Source organism: Tachypleus tridentatus, chromosome 9 (assembly GCF_004210375.1).
Source record: "Tachypleus tridentatus isolate NWPU-2018 chromosome 9, ASM421037v1, whole genome shotgun sequence".
Classification (NCBI taxonomy): Eukaryota; Metazoa; Arthropoda; class Merostomata; order Xiphosura; family Limulidae; genus Tachypleus; species Tachypleus tridentatus.
The window spans coordinates 70306659-70334390 of record NC_134833.1 but is presented as its reverse complement, the minus strand read 5'-3'; the positions used below and the strand labels follow the sequence as shown (position 1 = coordinate 70334390).

The 27732-nt window shown below is 32.6% G+C and overlaps 1 protein-coding gene across 2 annotated transcripts; it reads left to right on the top strand.

Moving 5' to 3' along the window:
- Positions 1-27156, top strand: LOC143225455 (follistatin-related protein 1-like). 2 transcript variants are annotated; one of them, XM_076454901.1, is made up of 10 exons: positions 1-275; positions 11348-11378; positions 14135-14359; positions 17832-17873; positions 19511-19575; positions 20033-20211; positions 21760-21872; positions 25202-25265; positions 25590-25657; positions 26491-27156. In XM_076454901.1, the coding sequence occupies exons 1-10, from the start codon at positions 213-215 to the stop codon at positions 26568-26570; spliced, it is 930 nt and encodes a 309-aa protein (XP_076311016.1). In that variant the 5' UTR covers positions 1-212; the 3' UTR covers positions 26571-27156. The 2 variants fall into 2 exon arrangements, with proteins under 2 accessions (XP_076311016.1, XP_076311015.1); XM_076454900.1 differs by having other exon boundaries at positions 32-275; positions 14132-14359.
- Positions 27157-27732: the final 576 nt, after the last annotated feature.

Here is a 27732-nt window from a genome sequence, read left to right as displayed (position 1 = left end):
GTAGGTGGATGCCTTTGTGAGGCTCTGGTCCGCACATGGGACGGTGAACCTTAGAAGGCTTAGCTGGGTTAGTCAAATGGTAGATACACTACGTGTTAAACTTGGGAGTAGGTGTTAAAAACGCAGATATTTAAGTTAAATAGTAGCATTTTTTACAATTATCAAAGCAATTGTTTACAAAGGTCTATTCGCCTAATTTCTCGGGAGCTACTATGAGTTGGCTACGTTTTCTATGGTTGCTGGGACTATTTGCTCATTTAGTAAGCGCTACAACGGTAAGAGTATATCTTTCTTGTTATAGCTAATCAGGGTTATAATGTGCTTAGTCGCCTAATAACATATATTTTACCAATGTGTTTATGCTAACCCTGATATCAGTGTAAACACTTCATTATAACCTGACGCTTTGTTATCCGTATCACACGTATTGACGTTTTGTCCAAATTAGGCCAGAAGGGTATAGCCGTACGTAGCATTACCTTAAACAGTTAGTTGTATAGTATCGCATATATGATAGAGACTTTGGGGGTTCATTTTTGGCTCTTGAATGTTTGCATTCAACAAGTTTCGCGATATTGATGGGTTTTTTTTTTTTTCATTCAGCTTCTTCAAACACAACAGATTGGAACCTTTATATGTGTGAAAGTGGTTGTTTCAGGGTTTCTTGGCTTTGTTAATAGAGTGAAAGTTGGATGGATGACCTAAATCAAGTTCAGCGGATTAGTTTAAAAATCCGTATAGAAGGATTTAGTTGTTAACACATGAAAAAGATGTTACCAGTGTATTAGATACACTTGAGCATGGTTCATGAATTATTGCTTTAAGAGTAAGTAAAAACCAAAATCAAAAGTAAATACTTCTTGCCTGGACTTACAACGCTAAAATCAGGGGTTTGATTCCCTTTTGTGGAGTCAGCAGATAGCCCGATGTGGCTTTGCTATAAGGAAAACACAAACACTTCTTTCCTTTGAAGTTCATAAGTCATGCTGTGTTGTAGCTTACAGAGTGCATAATTCTTCTCGAGATTCATGGTATGGCACATTTTACAGACGTCACGACAGTACAAATTGCAACTTTAACGTCTTTCTCTGACGTAATTTTAGTGTGTACTGACTGTTGGCCAGTCAGTACACTACTGTAAAGTGGTGCGATTGGTTAAAACAATTGACCCTCCAGGTGACTTTTTGAGGGAGATAATAATTCACAACGACTAAATTTTCGTATTTAAGAAATAAATTTGAATTGAAAAAAATATCATTTGAACAATTATTAATAAACTACTCTTACAGAAAATAACCTATATATTGCTATAGTGATCTTTGTAATAAGCGTGTTATAAAACTATGTCCATAAAATCGTATATTAGGGAATATTCTGAAACGAAAACGCACTTGATAAATGAACATCATTTTACATGGAAATAAAACAAAAACTGATATGCCAAAGGACGTGTTTGTTTAGCCTAAATCCATTAAATAAATTAACATATATAAATTATAAAAAATAATTTAGTTAAATCCAAAGGTCTAAATAGAATAAGCTTTATGTGTTTGTATTGTTGTGATTTATGATTTTAATGATGAAATTTGTATATTAACTAGAGGTCGCAGAATGCTCGTTTGTTTCAAAGTAAGCACAAAGTTACACAATGGGCTATCTGTGCTCTACCCATCTCAAGCATCAAAACCCGATTTTTAGCGCTGTAAATCCACAGAAATACCGCTCTCTTACGTAAATTCGAAACTAGAGTATAATTAACAGATTGTTGTGAATACTGTATATTTACTTCTAGGTAGAGAACGGTATCATACAGTGTTTTCGTGAAGTATTTAGATATGCGTTAGCTATCGAACATGTTTTAGTTTGTACAAGTAATTTGATTCGTTTTACGTTAGTTAATATCATTTTTGACATAGACGTACAACCGTTTACGACACTGTACAAGTGCTCAGTCATACAGAAAAGTGAAACTAATTCCTAATGTTTATCTGGAACTGAACTTTGAATTGTTTTTATATAATATTTTAAGAGAACGCGCCAACGAAACAACAACGTTTCAACAGTGTAGACCTAATATTCAATTGATATAAATATTAGCATATTAAGTAAATAATCATACGTAGAAATGCTTTATAGATTCTTCCAATAAACGCAGTCGAATCGACTTCACACTGAGATTTTATTATTGCTTTCGTGGTCCACGTGCCAGTAGAGAAATGGATTATCTATCTTAAACTAGCACAACTAAAAAAAAAACTTAAAACAAAGAAGTAAACGTAGAAATGGCATTTGCTTCATCCCTACACGTATACACAGTATAGTAGAATGTTAATAGACAAAACAGGATAAACTCAGTTGTGACTGATTAGTTGTATATATACTGCTACATGTTAAATCCTGCGTGTGCTATTTACAGGAATAATGTAAAGCCATCCCTACTATCTTGTTTGTATTGTTTTTTAAAGGATTGATATTTCCCATCCTTACATTTACTTCTTTTTTAAAGTTTTTCTTTTCTTGTCTTTAATGTAGTGTTCCAATAGACACAGGAAGGTTGTATTTATAACCCCGTTCTAACTATAATGAAGTTCCAACTGTAGTATTTATTGTTCATCTATTATTGGCTGAAAATTCCTGTACTTAGGCTTTATAAAGAAACACTAAATATTTGTAAAAATAACTAATTTTAACGGGTAACGTAAACATCGTTTACACTATAATTATGAGTTTTTTAATCATCAGTAGTCAGTAATACTTGTACAATTAGACATTCCGTTTAGAAGTCTGTCATCTCAGTTAAAGTGGTTAACATCACTGTTTTGGTTTTTGAATCATCATGTAATAAAAAAGAAGCAAAAGAACAAGTAATCCAAAGTGTTTACTATGATATTTATAGAACTTGTGACTCAGTCATTACATGGATATTATTATAAAAGGGAACACTGTACAGTATTGTAATGTTCTGATGATATATTGAAAAGAAACTTAAAATTCAATATTGATGAACAATCCGATCCATCCTTTCACAGACAGTGCTACTGCCTGATTGGTGGAGTGGGAATGTATCTGTCCAATTGAAGTTCTAAGATATAAAATAATATATCAGTATACATCACAGATATCGAAACTCGAGTTTTAGCCTTATAAATCTTCACTGCTTCTACGTACTGCTGAGCCACTGGGGGCCTAATTTTTGTGTGAAATATTACGATAGCCAGTATAGTACAAAAACATTATTAAAAATAATTTTCTACAAGGTCGAAATTAAGAGTAAATATTTCGATTAATATTATTTTGTTGTTCTTTCGTTCCTCTGTTTGTATTTAAAGGAGTAGAGACCGTTTTTTATGTGTAACTGAATATGCTAAGGTTATTTTTCAGGACTATTGTATATTTTGTTTACTGTTAAAAAAATAGGACGACACATAATTAATGATATAATGACATATTAATCTTTTTTAGTTGCACTCTCAATTCTTGGACTAATTGCACTCACTCTGACGCCCTAAGATGTCTACTTCCTAATCCACTGCCCTCTGGTGTGATCAGTGATAGTTAATCATAATATTACTACGCTCAAGTTTTTGTCCAGTTGTGAAACTCAGGATAAAATCTCTCATTTTTCTGCACTCGAAATATTAGAATAGTTGCTAGTGGTAGAGCAAACAGGATTTTAGGTTGTATCCACAGAAGTATTGAATACAAGTCTAAAGAGGTTAAACTTTCATTGTACGGGTCACTGGTTAGGCCATATTTGGAATATTGTGTTCAGCCTTTGGCTCCTTACCTTAGGAAATACATTGAATTGTCGGAAAGAGTTCAAAAAAGGGTTACTAGAATGGTACCTGAGATAGAAGGGTTGTCATGTGAAGAAAAGCTGAAATCTTTAATATATTTTCTCTTGAAAAATATAAAAAGTTACAGGGGAACTTATTGATGGAATTGGTAGTGTTGGTGTATCATGTTCTTTCACATTTAACAGTGATAATAGTAGGACTATGTAACACAAATATAGATTTTGGCATAGCAGAAGTCATCTTCAGATAACACAGTTTTATTTTTCTAACAGGGTTGTTGGCCTTTGGAATGAACTGCCTTCAAATGTTGTAGAGGCAGTAAATTTAAGTGAGTTTAAGAGAAAGCTCGATAAGTATGTCAATGATGAGGGCTGGCTTTAATAAGGTTTTTTTCGTAATTATTTTAACTTAGTTTAGAGGATGAAACAGCTGAGATGGACCAATAAGTCTCATGTTGTCTTAAAACATTATGTTATGTTAATATGAAACTTTAAGGGAATGTACAAGTTGCTATCGAAAGTTGAAGCTTAAATCATGAAGAAAAAAACACTAATGTTGGTATAAAAACTTGAAAAACATGAGAAACCATTATTGGTATAATTTTAATAGCGTCTCTTTGACTCCTTTTGATGTAAGTTTATTTTTTAATAAAAAATAAAACAAATGTTATTAATATCGTGTAATTTACATCAGTAGAATTTTAGGTGTTTTACTGCGCTAGACAAGAGTGTAAAATGCCCTCTTCTGCAGCATTATAATTGGCGTCACAGCGATAAGTCTGCAGGCACAGCCTATAACTAATTGTGTAGCTTTACACTTAACTACGAGTAAACAGAAATTACGTAGACAAAACCTTGAGACCCTTAGTAATCTTATAGTTCAGCAGGTTTAACTGCGTCTTAATTCGAAAGATTCTGATTAGAAGAACTTGATTTTTGCCCTTTTTTCATTATTTTATTTTCATAACAGTAAAATTCTAAAGTAATTTTTTAAGGCCTAATTTCTTGAATGTAATAAAAGTATTTTTTATGCCCCCTCTGGGAAAGCGTTAAGTCTTCGGATTTATAACGCTAAAATCAGGGGTTCGATTTCTCTCGGTGGACACAGTAGATAGCCCGTTGTGGCTTTGATATAAGAAACACACACAATGTGTTTTATATTTAAATTAATTTTCTTTCACTGTTTATTGACACAGGCGCTAGATCACTAAGGTTTGGTTTGTTTTCAATTTCGAGCAAAGCTACACGAGAGCTAATGCGCTAGCCATCCCTAATTTAGCAGTGTAAGACTAGAGGGAAGGCAGCTAGTCATCACCACCAACCGCCAATTCGTGGGCTACTCTTTTACCAACGAATAGTGGGATTGACCGTCACATTATAATACCCCCACGACTGAAAGGGCGAGCATGTTTGGTGGGACAGAGCTTCGAACCCGCGAGCCTCAGATTACGAGTCAAACACCTTAACCCACCTGGCCATGCCGGACCCTACAGTATAAGAACGTTAGAACATCTTACTGCAGTATAAAGTTTAAAGAAAGAATAAAATAATTCGAACATTAAATTCTCAGAAATAAAACTAAAACACGGGATATGCATGAAGATAGGATCACCAGTAGAATTATTGAAAGACAAATTACAAGAAACATGATCTACCCAAAAATTAATAAAGCATGTGTGAATATGGCTAAGTGCTTCAAAGAAAGAAACATTATCACAAAATCGTGGTCCATCTGGCACCACTCAGAGGCTACATTTAATGGACTTTGGATCTCAGGTAGGTAATCACTAAAACGTTATCTCTGATAAATAAAACCTGTTTGGAAGAGTTAGTAAAAGTAAGAAATACAGTCCAATGTACCACTGTTACTCCAATGAAAACTTTGTAGCATCACAAAGTACCACTGTTACTCCAATTAGGACCTTATTACATCACAAAGTTCCATTTCTAATTCAATTAAAACTTTGTAACGTCACAAAGTACACCACTGCTATTCTAATTAGAATCTTGTTACATCACAAAGTACCACTGCTAATTCAGTTAAAACTTTCTAACGCCAGTTGGTGACACACACAAAAAAAAGAAAAAGACCAAGTTTGGGGGATTTTACAGCAAAAACAGATGATAGTAGTTAATGAACTCTAAATCTTGACTTTGTCAACTATTACTGTTGGACTTGAACAGGGTTATATAAAGTCGACATTTGGCTTACATCCCTAAACCACACGTCACCTGATAAAAGATGGCTTCGTACTGGATTGTCCAGAACCAACGTTTGGCTTACGTATTTTCCTAAACCATTTTTTACTGAACTATGTAAAAAAGTTAATGATTGGCTCCTTTGTTTTGCTAACTCTAAGAAAGAGTAAAATGTACTAGGTTAGCTGAACTCAACCTTTGCCTTACTTTTCTCCTAAACTACTCATCACGTAATAAAGGGTGGGTTTGTACATTTTTATTTCGAGTTCTTTCGGTATTTCTGCTGCCTGATATTTCTTCCAAGTCCCTACTCTTACGTTTATTTATTTAGTTAAGGTTTCTGGATCCTGTCTCTCTACGTTGTACGTTGAGTCCTTTGGCATTCTGTATTTCTTTTCATATTCCTCTTACTCCATACTTTAACACGGGATGTATTCAAGGCTTCTAAGTAAGGTTGCAGAGCAAGTTTGGGATTGTTTGACAAGACTCCCTCGTGTTGCGTTTTGACCTCATTTTTAGACAACCTCTGACCTCAACGGCTCGTTAAAGTACGTGTACATCCAACAGTCTGTATGCTCTCATGTTTTGAAGAAAGACTCGTGAAGGTGGCTGAGTGTGAGATTATAAGATTACAGAAACTGAACTACTTATAAACTGTACACTGAGCTACCGACCTGGGAGGTTAAAAGCTCTCCAGCTATATCGATCTGAAAGGTTAAAAGTACTCCAGCTACCGATATTAAAGGTTAAAAGTACTTCTTTCGTTTTAGTATACTTTCCAACATAATGTTGATTTTTGAAGAATGAAACATAAAGTGTTAAAAGTGTTTTTATTCTTTTTGTGTGCATATTAGTTTAGAAAGTAATATGGGAATTGTCACCTTAGAAGTAGAAAGCATGTTAAAAATTGGCATTATTTATAAGTTACTTACTGGTATTGACTATGTAATGTAGTTAAGATATTATCCATGAATTTCCCACTAGTAATGACTGTAATATAGCGAACAATTATCTTATGAATTACCGACTGGTATTGACTCTGTGACAGAGTGAACACATTATTAAATTATTTACTAGTATTGACTCTTTGATGCAACAAACACGTTATTGGAGTACCTACTAGTATTGATTCTGTGATGAAATTAACACGCTATTAGATTGCCTACTGGTATTGACTCTGTGATGCACTAAACATGTTGTTGGATTACCCACCGGTATTGACTCTGATGCAGTAAACACATTATTACATTACCTACTGGAATTAACTATGTGATGCAGTAAATACGTTATTGGATTACCTACTAGTATTGACTCTGATGTAGCAAACAGATTATTGGATTACCTGCTTGTATTGACCCATGCTTTTCTGAATAGAAACAAGACAAATATAAACAACGTTAGAATTTTGTTTCTGATCTTAAAGTCATAAATATGTTGTGTATAAGATGTACTTTAAATGAATTTACGATTATGGTGCAAAGTATATATAACAAACAAATAAATAACACTATTTTATGATGATATTCTGCAAATGGATTTAGGAATATTCACAATATTGTGTTCGAAAAACTGTAGAGAAAAATATTCACGTTGAAGACGCCTATTTAATCAGAGATCGGTTATGAAAATGACATACAAATGACATTATTAAAAATAAACTATCAGGTCCAGGCAATGTCTTCCTTTCAGCTGTAAAGGAGATCAAAGATCAAATTTATGTGGATCTTTCATTTTTGATAAATTAATAAAAAGTGGGAAGTACCTGAAGATTGGCGATTACTTAACATCACGTTACCTTTAATATTTGAGGTGTGGTAAGAGTCAATAAATAGTGGAAGGTGCCTGAAGATTGGAGAATACCTAACGTTACGTTCACCCTAGTATTTAAGGTGTGGTAAGAGTCATTCTGACCAGTTTGTCTTACCTCTCTAATGGTAAAATACTACTGAGAGTCTAATAAAAGAAACGAATATTATTTGTTGAGATATAATAAAAGAAAGCAATCATTAATTCACACAAACGAAATTTTCTTTTCTGATCTGTTACCTTCTTCGAGATAGTTACGTGTGTTCTAGAAGATGTAAATGTGTAAACTTGGTATACCTATATGTTTAAAATGCACCACAAGGGTTAGTTTAAAAGTAATATCCGCGAGTCTTGGGTAAATACAAGTTAAATGAGTAAAAAGGAGAAGTTGTTATTGATGGAACTCAACTTGACCTTCCTTTCTACTGGTGTACCTCAGTGGTCAGTTCTTGGGCCTTTTCTAACTTATCGATATGATATAAATAACAAAGTTTGAAGATAACATTAAGCGTTTGTGTTTCTGCAGCCTTATTGAGGATACCGAGATGGTATAGAGTGATTAAATTGTTGGTCACACGTTAAATAGAAGAGAGAATCCACTTAATGGCTGAAGAAAAGGAACTTTGCACAGTGATACTGAACCAGTTATCTATTGTTTGCTTAAAAACTGAATAAAATACAGTGATTATAACATAGGATTAAAAGTTTCGGTATTAAATAAAATTGTCTTAACCTTCATTTTGTTTTTTTACTGATAAGTAAAATCACTGGTGCAAGACTGCAAATCATATTCTTCATTTGAGGCATTAAGGGATACTAGTAGATGTTCGTTGAAACAATTCAACGGTAGATTTCCTAGAAACGGTGATGAATGAATAAACAAATATGCAGTCAAATACAGGTATAGAATATGATTATTTAGTGTGCTTTTTACAACGTCTTTTGTTATTTCAAAAAGGAAAGTTGTATTGAGTTTGCAATATTGGTAAAAATATTTGGGTTTCGATGCAGTGGGTGCATCTAACACAATAGAGTGTTCAGGTTTGCAAAGTAGCCGAGGGGATTTTTTTGGCTGGATGCCACTACTTCTTGTCATTTACTGACCGTTACCGAACTAAGCGTTTTGTAGCAGTTCTTATGTCATGGTACAATAATGTTATGTGTGTATATAATACTCTCATGAAAAAATAATTATAATATGTATTAGGTCATCCCTTGCGTAATGTTCAATTTTAAGTTCAGAAAAAGAGAAAGGATTTCAAATGCTTTTAATGTTATTTGATCAGTAACGTATGTTCCATTATTATTAATTACTTCCTGCCAACGATTCACAAGCTTCTGAATGCCACTTCTATAAAATTATTGGGGTTTGGAAAAAAGAAGGTAGAGAAAGTAGTTTTGACATCTTCTTATGTTCCAAGCTCTTTTTCATCAAGACAGAAAGTTCTACAAACTTCAGAATAGATGATAATCAGATGGGGCAAGGTCTGGAGAATAAAGAGGTTGTGGAAGTTTTTCTCATTCTAGCTCTTCAATGTTTGTATGGGGCCATGCATTATCCTGGTGTAACACAACATCTTTACGATTGATCAAAGCAGGCCTCTTTTCTTTTCGTGAAACATTCAAGTGCTTTAACTGTTGACAACGGAAGTCCAATGTAATCGTTACATTGAGTGGCAGCAACTCAAAGTGGATCACACCGACAATATCCTACCAAACGCTTAACAAGACTTCCCTCGGGTGGAGGTCCATTTTGGGGTGTTCTTTAGCCGCTTAACATTTTTATAAAACATCCATTTTTCATCTTCAGTCACTAACTTGTCTAAGAAAGGTGAGATATGTTTATGAGAGTGTAAAGAAATGCAAATGCTTACTCTTGCTCTAAGATTGGCTTCTGTCAAATCATGGGGGACCCTTTTTCCAAGTTTTGCCACCTTTCCAAACTGTTGCAGATGACGGTGAACTGTTGAATGGGTTGAATTAAGCTTCTGTGCTAGTTCTTCAACTGTTACAGCACAATCTTCATCGTGTGCAGCCAGCAGCAAGTCATCATTAATTTATATGCAAAAACGGCTCGTTTGGGTTGAGAAAATATTTTACATAGTGAGTTTCTCGACATCACTGAAGTCATCATTAAACTCAACAGGATGACCTAAACGTGGCGCATCACTTAAGCAGTCGTCAACTGATCTGAACTTCTGAAACCACCTTCAACATTTTCTTTCATTGAGAAACTCCGCACCATAAACACCTTGAACGTTCCGTGTAGTTTCTGCCGAACTATTACCTTTTTTGAACTCATAAAGCATTATATGTTTAATGTGCTCCTCAAACACATCCATCTTCATAAGGGTTTATTTGATTAATGATCTGTAAAACTGGAGTTAGGGTAGTTTATTTTATTTGTCTGAACATTTTTATACACGTCCTACTACATATTTTAGTCATTAAAACCTACAAAGACAGAAATGATAATACACTTTCTGTATTAAATTTTCGGACATTACTTGTGGTATGACCTGATATTTATAAATCAAACAAGAAGTATGTACTTATATAACCTTCAAACAAAAAGTATGTACTCAAATACCCTTCATACAAGAAGTATGTACTCAAATACCCTTCTAACAAAAAGTATGTACTCAAATACCCTTCAAACAAAAAGTATGTACTCAAATACCCTTCATACAAGAAGTATGTACTCAAATACCCTTCTAACAAAAAGTATGTACTCAAATACCCTGCAAACAAGAAGTATGTACTCAAATACCCTTCACACAAGAAGTATGTACTCAAATACCCTTCTAACAAAACGTATGTACTCAAATACCCTGCAAACAAGAAGTATGTACTCAAATACCCTTCTAACAAAAAAGTATGTACTCAAATACCCTGCAAACAAGAAGTATGTACTCAAATACCTTCTTTTCCCTCTGCGTTTTTTCATTCATGCTTCGATATTAAAAATTTTAATTTTCCTTCATTCGACGTAGGAAATCCCGTTATTTTATGTGTTTAAAATCCCCTGACAAAAAGAAACATTTCTGTTCCAAGTAAGCTGCCTCCCGCTAGTACAGCGGAATGTCTACGGACTTACAACAGAAAAATCAGGGGTTCGATTTCCCTCGCTGGGCTCAGCAGATGGCCTGATGTCTCTTTGTTATAAAAAAAAAACACACATACGCACTCCAAGTAAGCTTTTATCAGATTTACTACTCAGACATACGAATACAGAGGGATCGTTCAAAATAAGCAAATTTTTCTACGATTTTCTGTTTAGAAGATACAAATCGTGATACACAGACTGATAGACATTTGACTGCTATGTTTCGTTGTTTTGAAATTATCTCTTGATTAATTCAACGTTTTCGGGAATTGAATGTCCGTTACCTAGCCTATCATAGATAAACGTAAAATGCTGCAGAATAGTGTTCGTTGAACAAGTTCTGCGTTGTTTAATAACTTCACTGTACTTGCACCCGTAGCTTCCATTTTTAGGGAGGAATAAAATAAAACTGGAATATTCTTTGTTTTTTATTATTTCAGCAAACATCCAAAGGAAGTGAAGAAATTAATGGTAAGTTTAAGACTTTTCTTATTGAAATTCGTTTCATTTAATAATATAATAATTGTAATAATCTACGATAACTTATAATTAAAAGACGTAGTTTCTGTTTGTTTTGTTTTTGAATTTTGCGCAAAGATATTCGAGGGCTATTTGCGCTAGCTGTCCCTAATTTTGCAGTGTAAGACTATCTCTCTAGGCATCTAGTCATCACCACCCACCGCCAACTCTTGGGCTACTCTTTTACCAACGAATAGTGGGATTGATCGTAACATTATAACGCCCCCACGGCTGAAAAAGTGATCATGTTTGGTACAACAGGGATGCGAACCCGCGACCCTCAGATTAGGAGTCCCACGCCTTAATCCACCTGGCCATGCTGGGCCTAGGTGCAGTTTTAATTTAGATAAACTAAAATTGTTTGTCTGTTTTTCAATTTCGCTCAAAACTACGCGAGGGCTGTCTGCACCATTCATCCCTAATTTAGCAGTGTAAGACTAGAGGGAAGGCAGCTAGTCATCACCACCCACCGCCAACTCTTGGAATACTCTTTTACCAACGAATAGTGAGATTTACTGTCACATTATAACGCTGTCCACGGCTGGAAGGGCGAGCATGTGTGGTGGGGATTCGAACCCACGACCCTCAGATTGCGAGTGGAGCGCCCTAACCACTTTGTCATGCCGGGCCTATAAACTGGAAAATTGAAAATGAAAACACGTTCGAGTTTGAATCACAGAAAATATATTTTTTTCACATAAACCCTATTACAAAGTTAAGTAATTTTGAAATCGTGTAGAGTTACCCGTACAATAAACAATTATTAATAACCAAAAGATGAAAATACACGGACACAAAATGATGAAGATGGTGACCTGTGCATTTGACATTACCTTATAATGTCAGATTTCAAGTACTGTAGTTACAAACAAGCTTTGTATTATGTGTTTTTACTGATTATACACATGTAGAGCGTTACCACTGCACTCAGAACTTGGCTTAATGCCAGATTTCACCTCCTTGGCGTCCAAACAGCAACAAGTATAGTTTGGTGTATTGCACCATCAAAGATTGTTTTATAAGTACACTCTTATTTTAAACACCACGTCATTGTGTTATACCAAGCTATACGAATGGGTTTTAATTTTACAGCCAGAGGTCTTAGAACATTTGATACCATACTAGTTGTGATGTAGTAAACATGATGGGTTTGTTAACAGAAAGGAGAGAAAATAAACCATGCTTGATGTATTAACATGTGTAACTTCTCAATCTCACAGGTTCCTGCGTCATCATTCATAAATCTTTTTCCACATTTGCAGGAGAATAAATACATTTATTGTCAGTGGTACGTTAAGAAAAACTTATGAGCGGGTATAAAGTGTTTAGACTTTACGGGTGTCGTTTTGTGCTTCATAATGGGCTATCTGTGCTCGGCCCACCATGGGTATCGAAACCCAATTTTTAATGCCATAAGTCTGCAGGCTTACTGATGAGCCACTGTGGCGCCGCTTTGATGGTGATGTAATTTATGATGAAATATTTAGGTAGTTCAGATATAGAGGGCAAGTGTTACCTTTCTTATATGTGTTTCTTATAGCAAAGCCACATTGAGCTATCTACTGAGTCCACCGAGGGGCACCGAACCCCTGCTTTTAGAGTTGTAAATTTGTGAAATTACCGCTGTACCAGCGGGGATTTTATATCTAATTCCAAGGTAGACCATTTTAAAGGTATGTGGATAATGTTACATTGTAATACTTGCCGTTTAATTGTTTGTGTTGAATTCCGCGCAATGCTACACGAGGACTGTCTTTCCTAGCCGTCCCTAATTTAGGATGGTAAGACTAGAGGGAAAGCAACTAGTCATCACCACGCACCGCCAACTCTTGAGCTACTCTTTTACCAACGAATCACATTATAATGCCCCAACGAACATGTTTGGCGCGACGGGGATTCGAATCCGCAACCCTCTAATTACGAGTGCCTTAACCACCTGGCTATGCTGGGCCGCGAGTTAGCTGCCTGAATATTAGCTTTTGATTAATTTAACAAAACTTAACTTTGTACTAGCAGTTAATAGTCGAATAACACCTAACTTATGTTGCATAGAAATTGAGATTGTATTCCTTTCGAATCATTTTTTGTTTTTGTATTACCAAATTTATTAATTTATGTTTTACAATGAAATAACAAAACATTATGAGTGAAAATACTGAAGTTAGAGCGACAGAAAAAAAAACGCATGTCTTTTATCTTATACTTTTAATGTTGTTTTATTTATCGAAGCGGAATTACCAGAGACTATTTCTTTATACTTGCTTCAAAAAATCACAAACATTTGGTGTTTCTACTTTCAGAGAACCGATGAGCCAAAAATTGCCTTGATATGTTGAATTAGATCAAAACTTTGTTTCAGAAAGGATTAACGCTGAAAACAGAGATTTGATACCTGCAGTGGGCAGAGAACATACAGCCCCTTATATAGCTTTGTGCAAAATAATAAACAAAACGAAAACATTAGTTCTTCGTAGTATGTAGCCCCATCCCCCGGTAATTTTGCCGTTAACTAGTGTGATTCTAGATTGATCGTAGAAATATTTTAAAGTCACCAATAATAGCGTGTTTGCTTGTTCTTTGCTGAATTATTTCGTTTGTATTAAACATTTTATCGTTACTGTTTGAAATTAACATTCGCAAAGAAAATAAAAAATCACTTTTGCAAAATGTGATTGAGTTGTATCATAGTTTTATTTTTTAATGAGCAGATGATCGAGGGATTTGTGACACCATAATATGTAAGTCTGGCCGAGAATGTAAAGTGCTTGATAATAGAATTCCAACGTGCGTCTGTGTGGAGACGTGTCCGGACCACCACAAGCCAGTGTGTGGATCCAACGGTGTGTCTTATGAAAGCCACTGTTTGTTACATCGCGACGCCTGCATAAGGAGTTCTCATATTTCCATAAAACATGATGGCTACTGTAAGAAGGGTGAGTCATTTCTAGTAAAGATATCTTTACTCGCATATACTTGGCATTTTAACTCAAATAAACACATGCATTCGTTTTTGCTTACTGCTTTCTTCCTACTTTTCAACATTGTGATTTATTCTATTATCACTTTGCTGTGTTTTACAGAGCTGTATTTTGTATTAGTTATCTCTATACTATATTTTTCTTGTTTACATCATGTACACTGGACGTTTTATTTTTTGTTTGTTCCATTTATTTTTATTCTGTGTTTGATAAAATTAATTACATTAAAGATTACTTTATTTACACATAGTCATGTCAGTTCACTCATCCTACACTACAGATTACTTTATTTACACAGTGTCATGTCAGTTCACTCATCCTACACTACAGATTACTTTATTTACACATAGTCATGTCAGTTCACTCATCCTACACTACAGATTACTTTATTTACACAGTGTCATGTCAGTTCACTCATCCTACACTACAGATTACTTTATTTACACAGTGTCATGTCAGTTCACTCATCCTACACTACAGATTACTTTATTTACACAGTGTCATGTCAGTTCACTCATCCTACACTACAGATTACTTTATTTACACATAGTCATGTCAGTTCACTCATCCTACACTACAGATTACTTTATTTACACAGTGTCATGTCAGTTCACTCATCTATACTACAGATTACTTTATTCACACAGTGTCATGTCAGTTCACTCAGTCTACATTACAGATTACTTAATTCACACAGTGTCATGTCAGTTCACTCAGTCTACATTACAGATTACTTTATTGATACAGCATTATGTCAGTTTACTCACACTACACTACAGATTACTTTATTCACACAACACCATGTCATTTTACTCAATCTACACTACAGATTACTTTATTCAACACCATTACTTTATTACAACACCATGTCATTTTACTCAATCTACACTATAGATTACTTTATTCACACAACACCATGTCATGCAGCATTATGTCAGTTTACTCAATCTACACTACAGATTACTTTATTCACACTACACCATGTCATTTTACTCAATCTACACTACAGATTACTTTATTCACACTACACCATGTCATTTTACTCAATCTACACTACAGATTACTTTATTCACACAGCACCATGTCATGCAGCATTATGTCAGTTTACTCAATCTACACTACAGATTACTTTATTCATACAACACCATGTCATGCAGCATTATGTCAGTTTACTCAGTCTACACTACAGATTACTTTATTCACACTACACCATGTCATTTTGCTCAATCTACACTATATATTACTTTATTCACACAACACAATGTCATGCAGCATTATGTCAGTTTACTCAATCTACACTACAGATTACTTTATTCACACAACACCCTGGCATTTTACTCAATCTACACTATATATTACTTTATTCATACAGCATTATGCCAGTTTACTCAGTGAGTGGTGGGGAAGGGGAGAAAAAGCTAAATCAATATACTATATTGTTAATAATGGTATATGTACACTAAACTGGAAAAAAGTGTGGTGAGGCATAAACCTCTTTCATCCTGTATGTCAGGTGCCTTTGTAGTTAGAAAGGTGTTGATAATCATTTACCATTATATGCTTGTATCTGGAATGACAAATAATGATCAGTTGACTCTCACACATGGTTGGTAGCTACAAAATGCTTGTTACACATTTTGTCAAGAGTGTAACAATATAATTATTTTGTCAACAGTGCATTTAATGTGTTAAAAGTACAGTATGAGCCACAATATTTCTTTTATATTATGTTTATATAATAAAATGCTAAATGTAGATAAATATTTATGTATTCTTGTTGTATGATGATGAACAAATGTTTATATAATAACAGTGTTGTACAGTAGTGTTTAATATGACAAGTTATGTTGTACATATCTTAAAAAGTAACAGTTCAAACAGAACCTTTTATTCCTCAAGAAATCATTGATTCCTGGAACCTTGTGAGTTACCATCTGCCATTACTATAGCTGGTAGCTCATCTCGTAAACAGTTATCCTGTTATAAAACGTGGAAAAGATACAACAGTCTAAAACAGAATGTTGCTACAACCAGAGTTGAATAAGAAAACAATTTATTAAAGTATATCAATAACAGAAATCATAAATAAAACTTTCAAACAAGTAGAATACAAATTTTATCACAAAAAATCAGTTAGGAAACTTATGCCTGAAAGGACTTGATACAAACAATTATAAACAATAGAACATATATATCAGTGTGATTAATTTCAATAAATGAAGGAATTTTGGAAAAAAGAACCAGAAGAAGAAACCTGAGTCTGAAAAAATTGCAATATTCCAAAACTAAACCACTTTTCGTGATTAAGAAAATATCAAGTAATAATTACCTGTAATTCTAACTGTATTATATTAGTTAACTCATGCAATAACTGGTGACTAGCTCTTACTAGAAACCTACATACTCTTTCACAACATTAATATCTGGATATCGCCACTAGGGGAAGCTTATGTCTGTTTCGTAACACATAAATACATACTCAAAACCAATGAGTCATGGCTAGAAGGTGAGCTAGTGCTTTAATATAACTAAATATTCATAGTCAAACAAAGTGATAAAAGGAATAATAAATAGATGGTAAACAAACTTAAACAAAATGAAATTAGAATTCGTAATCTCACAAAACTGTCTTACTGTATTTTCCCAGTCTTAAATTTACATTCTTTCTTTGTGACTGTCTTCAGAATATGACTTAAAACTGTAGGTATAAAGTCTGAAAATAAAAAGAAACAGTAAAAATTTGTGCTAAATACCTTTCATTAATAAAGGTGAAATGTAACAAATTACATTTTTGTTCTTTAATTTGATAGAATGAAATTTTATGAAGCTGTAACATTATTATTAGTAGTATAACTTTCCTCATTATCTATCATCATATTTTGATAATAGCTCTATTAATTGTCAATCATTCAGTCTCATTTATTAAAGAACATATGAAATTATGTATCATATTTGGTTTATACATCTACATGTAAGGTAAACCTGAGACCTGCATATATATATACACACATTAAGATTTCTTTGAAATATCATACAAAAATTATTCAGAACTGATGGTTTCCATAAAGATATATAGGCAACAGCTAAGACTTTATTTTTACTTTTAATTGTGACCTTTTGACAACTGTTATTTCACTCTTGTGTAATACTCCAGTAATGTTTGTTCATTTCTCTTTTTTATTGGTCACCTGAAACCATGTTCATTGAATTTTTATATTCTAGTGGTTGAGTTATATTGTCCTTTCAAGAAATGTATAATAAAATATAGGTTTGCATGTTTTTGTTGTGGCTGTAGTTCACACCCAAATGTTTGGTGTAAATGTGCCTAGGAATGTTTTAGTTATTAGGTTGATTTACAGTCTTGGTCTTTGTATATCATTATCTGTAGTGTAGAAGAATAAGAGTCCATATTAACTGGTATTTTCAGGTAAAAACCATAAGAAGAAGACAGAGGACCATGAAAAACCAAGTATGTGAAGATAGATTTAGTCAGTCTTTAAATTTTTTATTCCTGTTTTCAGAATAATTTTGTCAGTTTCTGTTAAAGTAACAACTTGTGTCTAAAGAAAACATTATTTTATAGATTATGTGGCATGATATTTGTGACTAATTATTTCCCTTTGTCATACTTGTGATCAGTTATACACAATGGCTGATTTTAATGATAGTGTATAAAAAAAATATGGCAATAAATAAACTTAGAGGGAAGAAGGTATGTAAACATGTACAGACCTACAAATGTGTATATGTGTATGTATTAACATACAAAATAAGTCAATGTACATCAACACATTAGGTGAATGAAGGAAGATGAGGTCATAGATGAATCTTAACAAACAGCAACCTTTCCGAGTGGACTTGGATCTGTAACTCCAACATCTCAAGAATAAATTAAATTTAGATGTGGGAGTACCCCAAGGCTGCTGATGGTATATTTATTTACTTGTTGTCATAGTCAGTAGCAAGTTCTTTTTCTTCAGAGTCCACCTTTGTAGGAATGTCTGCTTGTACATGCTTGTTCTTATTAACTTCTGCATTCATTAAGTATGCTGGCCATTATTACTGGGCTACCTGAAAGGAGAGCTGACGGTAGTTACACTTCTGTCTGGTTGGCTTGCTCTTTGAGGGAACCAGGAGTGATGGCCTGAAATATGGGTTGGGGTTGTGAAGTTAGTGAAATCTTGCTTACCCGTTATGTCTGGATAGAGATGGCCTGTGGAAGTAGATACTTTTCTTGTTGTGAGGTTTATTTTTGGTCCTGAAATGGAAGAAAAATGCAAGAAACAACCATTATTGAAAATGAATTTGGCTATTTTTGTAGATGTTATGACAGTCACAAATTTGGTCAGCTCTTCAGGTTTTCCAGATCTGATCCTGTGGACATCATAGATTATTTTATTAGTGTTTTCTTCAAAAAACTGCTTTATTTCCTGATTAGTGATGGGAAGGTCCATGTTTTGTGGTTAACACAAACGTATAAAGTCTTTATGCAGCTGGAGCTGAATAAACTCTCTTTCTTAGCTTGATTTTCTTGGGATTGACTTTGGCTTTGAGTTTATATTTTGTAATGAAGTTATAAGTAGAGTGAATGGCATACTTCAGTTAATAATTGAATTGAAGCAGCAGTTATTTAAACACTTCAAATTTCATGATGAATTTTTTAACTTTAGACTTTAAAAATATTTCTACATTGATGGCTTGTTTGTTAGTCAACTCAGCTCATCTTTTCCAGGTATAAGGACATTTTAATATAATGGTCAAGCTCACTGTTTGTTGTCACAGAGTAACACAAGAGTTTGTAGTAGATGGGATTGATTAACTGCCATCCCTCTAGTCCATTACTTCAAAATTGTGGATGCAGACAGCCCTCAAATGTCTTATTTTATTTTTCACAGATACTCTGATAACATTTGTCAAAAAATAAAAAAATATATATATTGATTGATATCTTATATAAATAAAACTGCCTGGTGGACTAGTTACTTGTGGTTTAAAAGGGAATAATATTCAATGGTAGTTATTATTTTAGACTCCATTCATGTTATTCTACACAGCATTGTGAATACATATTGCGTGACAAAACTAATGTATTGTGCTGTTTATCAGTTGTATGTTTTCAGAACGAACGAGACTTGATGAGACAACTAATCATTGATTGGCTACAAACTAAGGTGAGATGAGTTTTTAAGGGAGTAGCTGTTATTCCACGTAAAGCAAATAATGTAGTATTATTTATGAAAGGACAAATTTCATTACATTTTGTTGCTGAGTTAATAAAAATTAAATGTGCATAAACTACTTTACAAATAATTTATTTAAAGAGACTTAAATATAATATCATAGCATATGTATATATGATTATCAATTATAGAGATTATCATATATTTTCTTAGTATATGTTTCAATGAACATGGGAAATTCTGTTACTTTAGTTTGTAATATAATGAAGGTATTGTAATTCTTTTAAATAAATGTCATTACACGTAATAGTAAAAATCAAGCAAACAAAATTTTCAAATTTAAAAAGTAAATCTCAGTTTTCTGTGACAACTTTGTATGTTACCAAAATTATTAATCAAGTAAAAAGTTAAACTTTACCAGTTATTTTTCTTCTAAAAATGTTTTCAGGTTGAGGAAGAAGGTTGGTTCAGTTCAGGAAAATCATACAAAACAGTAATTGAGGAAATTTTCCAACTTTGTGATGCAGACCATGATGAGCTTTTGGATGCCACAGAATTTATGGAATGTGTCAAGAACAATAAAACAGCATTTCACGTTAGAGATGGGGACAACGCTGATCTAGTGAGGTATAACTTAGGTTTGTTTTTGGTAAACTGGAAGAACAGTAAAAGATAATTTCATGTGTGAGAAAAGAACAGTGATGTGATGTTGCATGTTTGTGTTAAGTAGAGTTATGTATCATAATTTGAAGATTGTTTACTATGTTTTATTTTTATGTTTTTATACATATTTTCTTATTATTATCAATTCTCAGGAGAATTTTATTATCTTACTTTTTATAACATTTTATTATGCTTTAGACCCTTTACAACTCATATTTTACTTTATTAAAATGAATAAATCAGTGTTATAGTTTTATAAAATCCTTGATCAGTCACTTCATGGTTCCTAGGTTGTGTAATTTGCATCAATAATATTATTCCATTCCAGATTTTGTTTGTTTATTGTTAATCACACCATTGGCTAGTTGTTCTGTACTGACCACAAGTATCAAGAACCACATTTTTGAAGTCATATGTTCAGAGTTACTGATGAACTAATGGAGGACTCACTGCTACAGGTGTCATGTGTTTTTAGTAATTTCTAATAAACATTGTTAATTCTTTAATTCAGTTTGTAAAACCCTTGTTAATTTTTATCCTTATAGATTCATAGTTGAATCAAAATATATGTAGCTTTCAGGATACCATAACAAAATGGCACCACAATTAAGTTAGCAGATGTAGTTCCCATGAAAATGGAGGCATTTCATGTGGTTTACTAATAAGTCGACAGTGTAGTTTAGTTGATAAAAGCAGTTATTTAAAATCAAGCTGTTGGACATAAGCAGATTCCTTGCTGTAAGTTGTTATGATGTAGTCAAGTACACTTGCTAAATATAAGTATGTTAAAGATGATAGTACTTTTAAAAACTTACCTTAGTTATGATTGCTGCAATTTTTACTTTGTAAACTACAGAAGCTACATTTGTATCCACGTAAGTCATGTTGAACCTATACTATTTATCCAGTAAAGTTTATTTTATTTTTGCTTCTTTTCAGGAAAAGATAATTCTAAATTTTACTGTCCTTTAAAGATTTAATTATTCTTTTTCATGACTTATTAAAGCTTTTGTTAGTCATTGATGTAGCTATTAGAGAGTATGTTTTGTACCAAACATAACTAGTGCACTTTGTAGAACAGTCTGATTGTGGAGGAAATACTGTAGCTATGAGTTGATGAATAATATGTACTTGATTAGCTTACCTTAGGCTATGCTGGCAGGATTAGAATTGCTTTTCCTAGTATCTAGTAGAATTAGTAGGGGTTAATTCAGATGATTAGACAATCATGTTTTGTATATATTTAAGTGATAGAATGAAATCTGAACTTGAATATGAAGGATTGATCTATGAAGGCTCATGTACTGACTTGTTCTTCAAGAAAATAGTTTTTTGTACACTTATGGAATGAATTTTCTAGCTAATGTAATTTATGCTGTTGGTTTTACTTATTTGAAAACTTTGTTATATAAATTTAAGTACATGAAGAGCTAGTTGAATGTAACATGAACAAGGTATGACTTCATTGGTTTAACCTATCTTCTTAACTTGTGTTGTTTTTTTTACATTTAGTGCTCTGTGTATTGATGCAATCATAGAATCTATGGATACAGACTCTGATTGGCTTCTCAATTTGAAAGAATTTGAATCATGCATGGACCCTGATCATGTACCTGCCAAGAAACGTAGGTTCATACCAAGAGCCAAAGCTTTTCCATTAGAAATGATGTACAAGTAACTAGAATATGGAGAATTATTTTTAACTACTTGAAACTTCAAAAATTATATACAATTAATTAAATTCACCTGTTATAAATTAAGCACAGTCTGTGTTGTCTTACTGTTTTAAAGTTTTAGTTTATAAAAAAATGTTTCAAGGATATTGTGCAGCACATATTTTAATGGCTTAGATAAGTGACAAACAATTTTCATCACTTCTAAATGTGATTTTGAGTAGCTAACCTTTAAATACCAAATCTATATTTGAATCAGGTTGTTGTTACAAAACATAGTGTAAAGCAGAGTACAATAAAGGCTGTCACTGATACATTATTGAAACTAAATTTAACCATGAGCTTATTTCATTTACATTAGGGTGTAGAGTGTTAGGTACATCATTACCATAAGTATAAAAGCAGGTTATGTATAAGTCCTGGAAATTTATGAAATTCTAGGAAGAGGGAGGTGGAGGTTAGTTGCCTGAATAATTTTTAATACACAGTAAACATTCATTATGAACATATATTTTAAAGCTTCTGAGTTTTTGTTCATAGGAGTTTGAAATTTGTTCCATACAAAAACAAATAATTTATTTCTGCAGTGAGATTATGTGTGCTCATAATGTGCAGAGAAATCCTGTATTACAGTGAAGCTTAGTGTGTTCATAACATCACACATATCATATATTACAGCAGTGCAGATTAGTGTGTTCACAACATACAGACAAGTTATATATTACAACAATAACAGAAAATTAAATTTTAAAGCAAATTGAACATGCCCTTTTTATGTATATTTTTAAAACTTGTGAAACACCTGTAAGGTTTGATATTTAACAGTGAGTGAAGTACTGTGATAATGGCATTAATCAACGAAATACTGTAATGGTTGACTACAAGTGAAGTATCGTGATAGTGGCATTAATCAGTGAAATACTGTTATGATTCACAGCAACTGAAGCTGTAATATGCTAAACAAAATGCTGTTACAACCAGAATGAAACAAAAACAAAATATTGCAACAGAAATACAAAAACAACTAAAATAAAAAATGTCTATCATTTACAAAAAACAATTTGTTTGTAATTAAGCACAAATCTACATAAAGCGCTAGCTGTGCTCTGTGCACCACAACTATTGAAACCCAGTTTCTAACATTGTAAGTCTGCAGATATACTGGTGTGCCAAAAATAATTTGTAAATCTGTGTCTGACCAGAACTTTGTAGAATTGTTAATAAACAATAGAACATAATTCTAAATATGATTAATTTTTAAAAAATTATCAAATGAATTAAGAAAAAGAAACTAACTCATTTTAGAGATGAAGAAATTTTTTTATTTAGTGGTAAAACCTTGAAGTTACATCTCATGTGACTAGCTATTATCATAATTCTACATAATTTTTCACAACATTAATACCTGTACATCACCACTAAGGGAAGGTTGTATCTATTTCATAATACAATCATGTACTCTGGCTAGAAGGAAAGTTAGTGTTTTAATGTGACTAAATAATTCATAGTGGAACTAAATGATAGAAAGGATAATAAATGAAGGGTAAATAAAATTAGTAAGTTGCATTAAGTGAAGTACTGTTATAAGTAATGGTAAGTGACATACATTAATATCACTGCACAACAAAGTTTTTGCTTCTTGAACACTGTTGGGTGTTCCTTATAGTTTTTTGGCTGCTGATCACAAAAATCACATCCAAATTTGCCCATCACATACAGTTTCATTGAAATCTTCAGTTTTGTTACAATGGAAAAACGATATCAGGGCAACTGGAATCCATCAATGCTTGCTGACTACTGTTGGGCACTGCAACGTTATGCACTGGACATGGAATACAAACGAAAATCAGGAGCAAAACACTTTTAATTATGTTGAACTTAAGAGCGTATTAGAAACATAAACACAATTAAATACGTTACTGCCAGTAAACAGTTAACTGTCTATTTCTCAGAGTTCCTACGTGATGAAGCAAAACCAAAACTATATTTGTGCATACCCACCAGGTACCTGTCACTATCAGCAAAAAACTTTTCAGGAAGCAAAACTTCTCAAAAAAATTGTTGTGCAGTGTAATTAATGGTAAGTGAAGCATTGTAGTAGTGAAATAAGGAAATGTTTTCATACTTTTACCAATAAAGGTAACTGTTATTTTAAGAATATTGAGCTTTTAAAAGTCAAATACCTTATTTCATTTTCTTATATTTTATTATTAACGATTGCAGGGAATTTAAAAAAAAAATTCTGATAATAGATTAACAATCGTAAAAAATGTCACGTTATTCTTTCATATTAGTGTAAGAGCTGTAAGGAATTTTATAGATTATTCTCTGAAGAAAAAGGTCCACCTTTCAAAAGGGCTCAAGTTATTGGAGTTTTGTTTTATTTATTATTCTCTAATATCAGTTTAACAGCTGTAAGGATTCTGACACATTATTTTCAGATTTTGGACCATGAACTGGTTTGTCTTGAATGGAATTTTTGGTTAAAAGAACAGAACACTAAATTCTTTGTTCTGCATCAGCGAGATCTTCTTGCAAAAGTCATATTTTTGTTTTAGTTAAATTAGAACCAAATGAAGTTCTTTCAAATAATGTAGTATGATTAAAAACTCCATCAAAAAATATATTTTTTGTTATTCAAGTGACTTTATGAACATTCACTCTCTAAAAAGAAGTAATTAATTTTTTGAAAATTCAAAAATATAACCAAGGTTTAAGGAAAACATAATCTATATTTCGTGTCAAATATTCGTGTTGTTTGATGTCTGTTGTTGTTGTTTTGAATTAAGCACAAAGCTACACAATGGGCTATCTGTGCTCTGCCCGCTACAAGTATCGAAACCCGGTTTTTAGCATTGTAAGTCCACAGACATACCGCTGAACCACTGGGGTACCTTTGATGTTTATTCTATTCCAATCTTGAAATATCATTGAGAAATGGAACATTCATTGAAGGTAGATTGAAAAAGTAAAAGTTAGTCTAAAGTTGTAATAATATAACTAATTCCAGTAGGTCATATTGTATGTTGTCTCAGAATGTGAATGTTTTTTTTTTATTTTAGAGTAACATTTAAAATGTTTTGTATGACTTTTAGTCATGTTGAATATTTTTGCTGTAGCTGTCTTTATCAAAAGATTAGAATCAAAGGATTATTTTATCAACATGCATACACTGCACAATAAACTGTGACATCATTTCAGCTGCTCATGAACATTGTAAAACACTGTATTTTGACTCTTTACTAACTGTATTGTTTTATAATTCCAATTCCTCTCTGTAGGGTGTTCTCTAGAAGGGAAAGATTATAACGATGGATCCGAGACAGCTGTAGACTGTAATAACTGGTAAATGTCATCAAGTACAGCATTTTAATTTAGAAAAGTGCAAAGCTATGATAATAATGTATAATTTATTCATTAAGATACTTCTGTATATATACACACACACACGCATAATTTTATTTTTCTTTTGTACGAGGGTTACAATGAGAAATAGTATTTAATTTATTAATTATTATATTAAAAACTTATTGTAAATTTGTCACAAATAAATATTGTAATATATTAATAGTGTAAGGATTTAATTTGTTTATATAAAGTATTACCTTCAAATGTGAATATCTTTTTCATGTTTCATACCCTAAGTCTCCATATTTGATAATCTTTCAGTGTTTGTGCTTGTGGAAATTGGGTTTGTACATCATCTGCTTGTAATGATGACGAAGATGATTCTTATGGTAAGTGAGAAAAGATGTCTGTTTATAGATTCCTGATGTAACAGATCAGGATAATCTGGACTGGAACCCAAGATACTCCTGCTTATTTATCTCATGTTCTACGTGTTTGTTCATGGACTGATAACATTCCAATAGAACAGGATAAAATGTAACCTGGGCTAAAACCCAAGACAGTTTGAAATTTTAGTTAAGTAACATTAAAATGCCAGTTGATAAATTAAAGAAGTGATTTGGCAGAACATGTGGCAATCTCTGTACATATCACTGAGTGTGACAATATACAAAAACTTAAAGTGAAAAAATGAATTAAGGATAAAATAATCATCCAAAATTGCTAAAAAATAACATGATTTTCAATATAGAATTGGATTCTGATGCCACAAAAGTAAATTTCTGTAAATCAGTTTTCTAAATGTACAATATGTAACTTGTACATATACTTATTTACTTGAATACATAAATGAAATTTTGTGTTTTTCTTGGCTCATCAAGATGATGGAGTATGTTTCACCAAAGTTTTGAAATTGCACAATAATGTTTTCTATAATGTTAAAAGAACAGAATACTAAAAACTCTGCACATGTCAACTAATTTGATTATATCCATTCACAAGAATTGTCAGTTAAATATTTAAGCTTATCTCTGTCTCTTTTATTTAAATTATCCTGGTATTATTCAAAGCCACTGAACCACCAAGGTGCAGATATGTGCCATGAGTAGTAATTTATTTTTTTGTCGTAACTGTAGGTAAATGTCATACAAATCCTTTGCTTTTTGTATATTGTACTTGGTATGTGTGATATTCTTTTCAACAAAAACTTTAACCTTTGCAGATGACAATCAAACTATGAAAAAAGAAGAATGGGACAAATTTCTTGAAGATCTGAATATAAATAATGATAAAAGCACATGAAAATCATTTACTCATGTAACTTACATCTCTCTGTAATTACTAAAAGAAATTTAAAAGAACAGTATTTGTGCAGCATTTTGTAAACACTTAGTCTAAAAATTGATTCATGAGCAGTATGAACATCTGTTTGCCAATAAACATAAATAAATCTACCAAACTCGAAACCATACTTAATATTCAGACATTAATAAATTTCTTTTTCATAATGGACAATTAATATAGAAGGAACCACATGTGCAAGGTTTTATATTCTGAGTTGTTTATTATACATAAATATACTTGCATACACAAGTGGTTTTTTTTAAAACAGATAGTTTAGTGCCTTTCTGATATATAATTGCTATGGTATGTTGTTGTTTTTAGGTGTTTCAAGGCTTTTTATTTGCCATTGTGTAATTCTTGATTGCTTGGAGTCTGCTAATTTTTATAAAAATGAAAAAAGAAAACTTTAAACTAATAAGTTGAAGATGTGTGCCATAAATTTATTTAATCATGTAATTAAACATTTTACATTAATATAAGTCAGTATCTGGAGATTTTGTAGTTTTGTATATGTATCAAATAAATCTTTGCTTTTTTATTTTAACTTTTGTCTGTTGCACTATAATATAAATATCAAGTTGTTCTAGGCCTTATTGAGAATTTGCTGAATTGTATATCAACATTCTGTTGAAGTTGAGAATGTGAAAGATAATAGCAAGGAGATTGAATCTTGTGGGTTTCTGTTAGTGGATATAAAGGGAAAAGGCTTAAGTGGGAATTTGTTACAGACCACCAGATGAAACTAGTGAGAAACTTTACAGTAAGATTAAGATTTCAGCTGTTAGTGAAGTCAATTGTGGGTGATTTTAATTTCAGACAGGGAAATGCTAGTCAAACAATGAGGGAGAAAAGGTTTTGGAAACTGTTTAAGATGGATTTCTTCACCAATTGGTCAAGGAACCTACTATAAACAATACTACTTTAGATTTATTGTTAACTTTAAATATCCAAATTATCAAAATGGCAAAAACATCTAGGTGAAAGTGATCACTGTTGTATTAAATTCAATGTTTTGCTGGATATGGAGATAAGGAATAATATTTTGGTTACAAATTTCTACAAAGCAAATTTTGAAAGGTTGTGACAAGAATTATCTACTGTAAAATGGTGAAGGGACGAG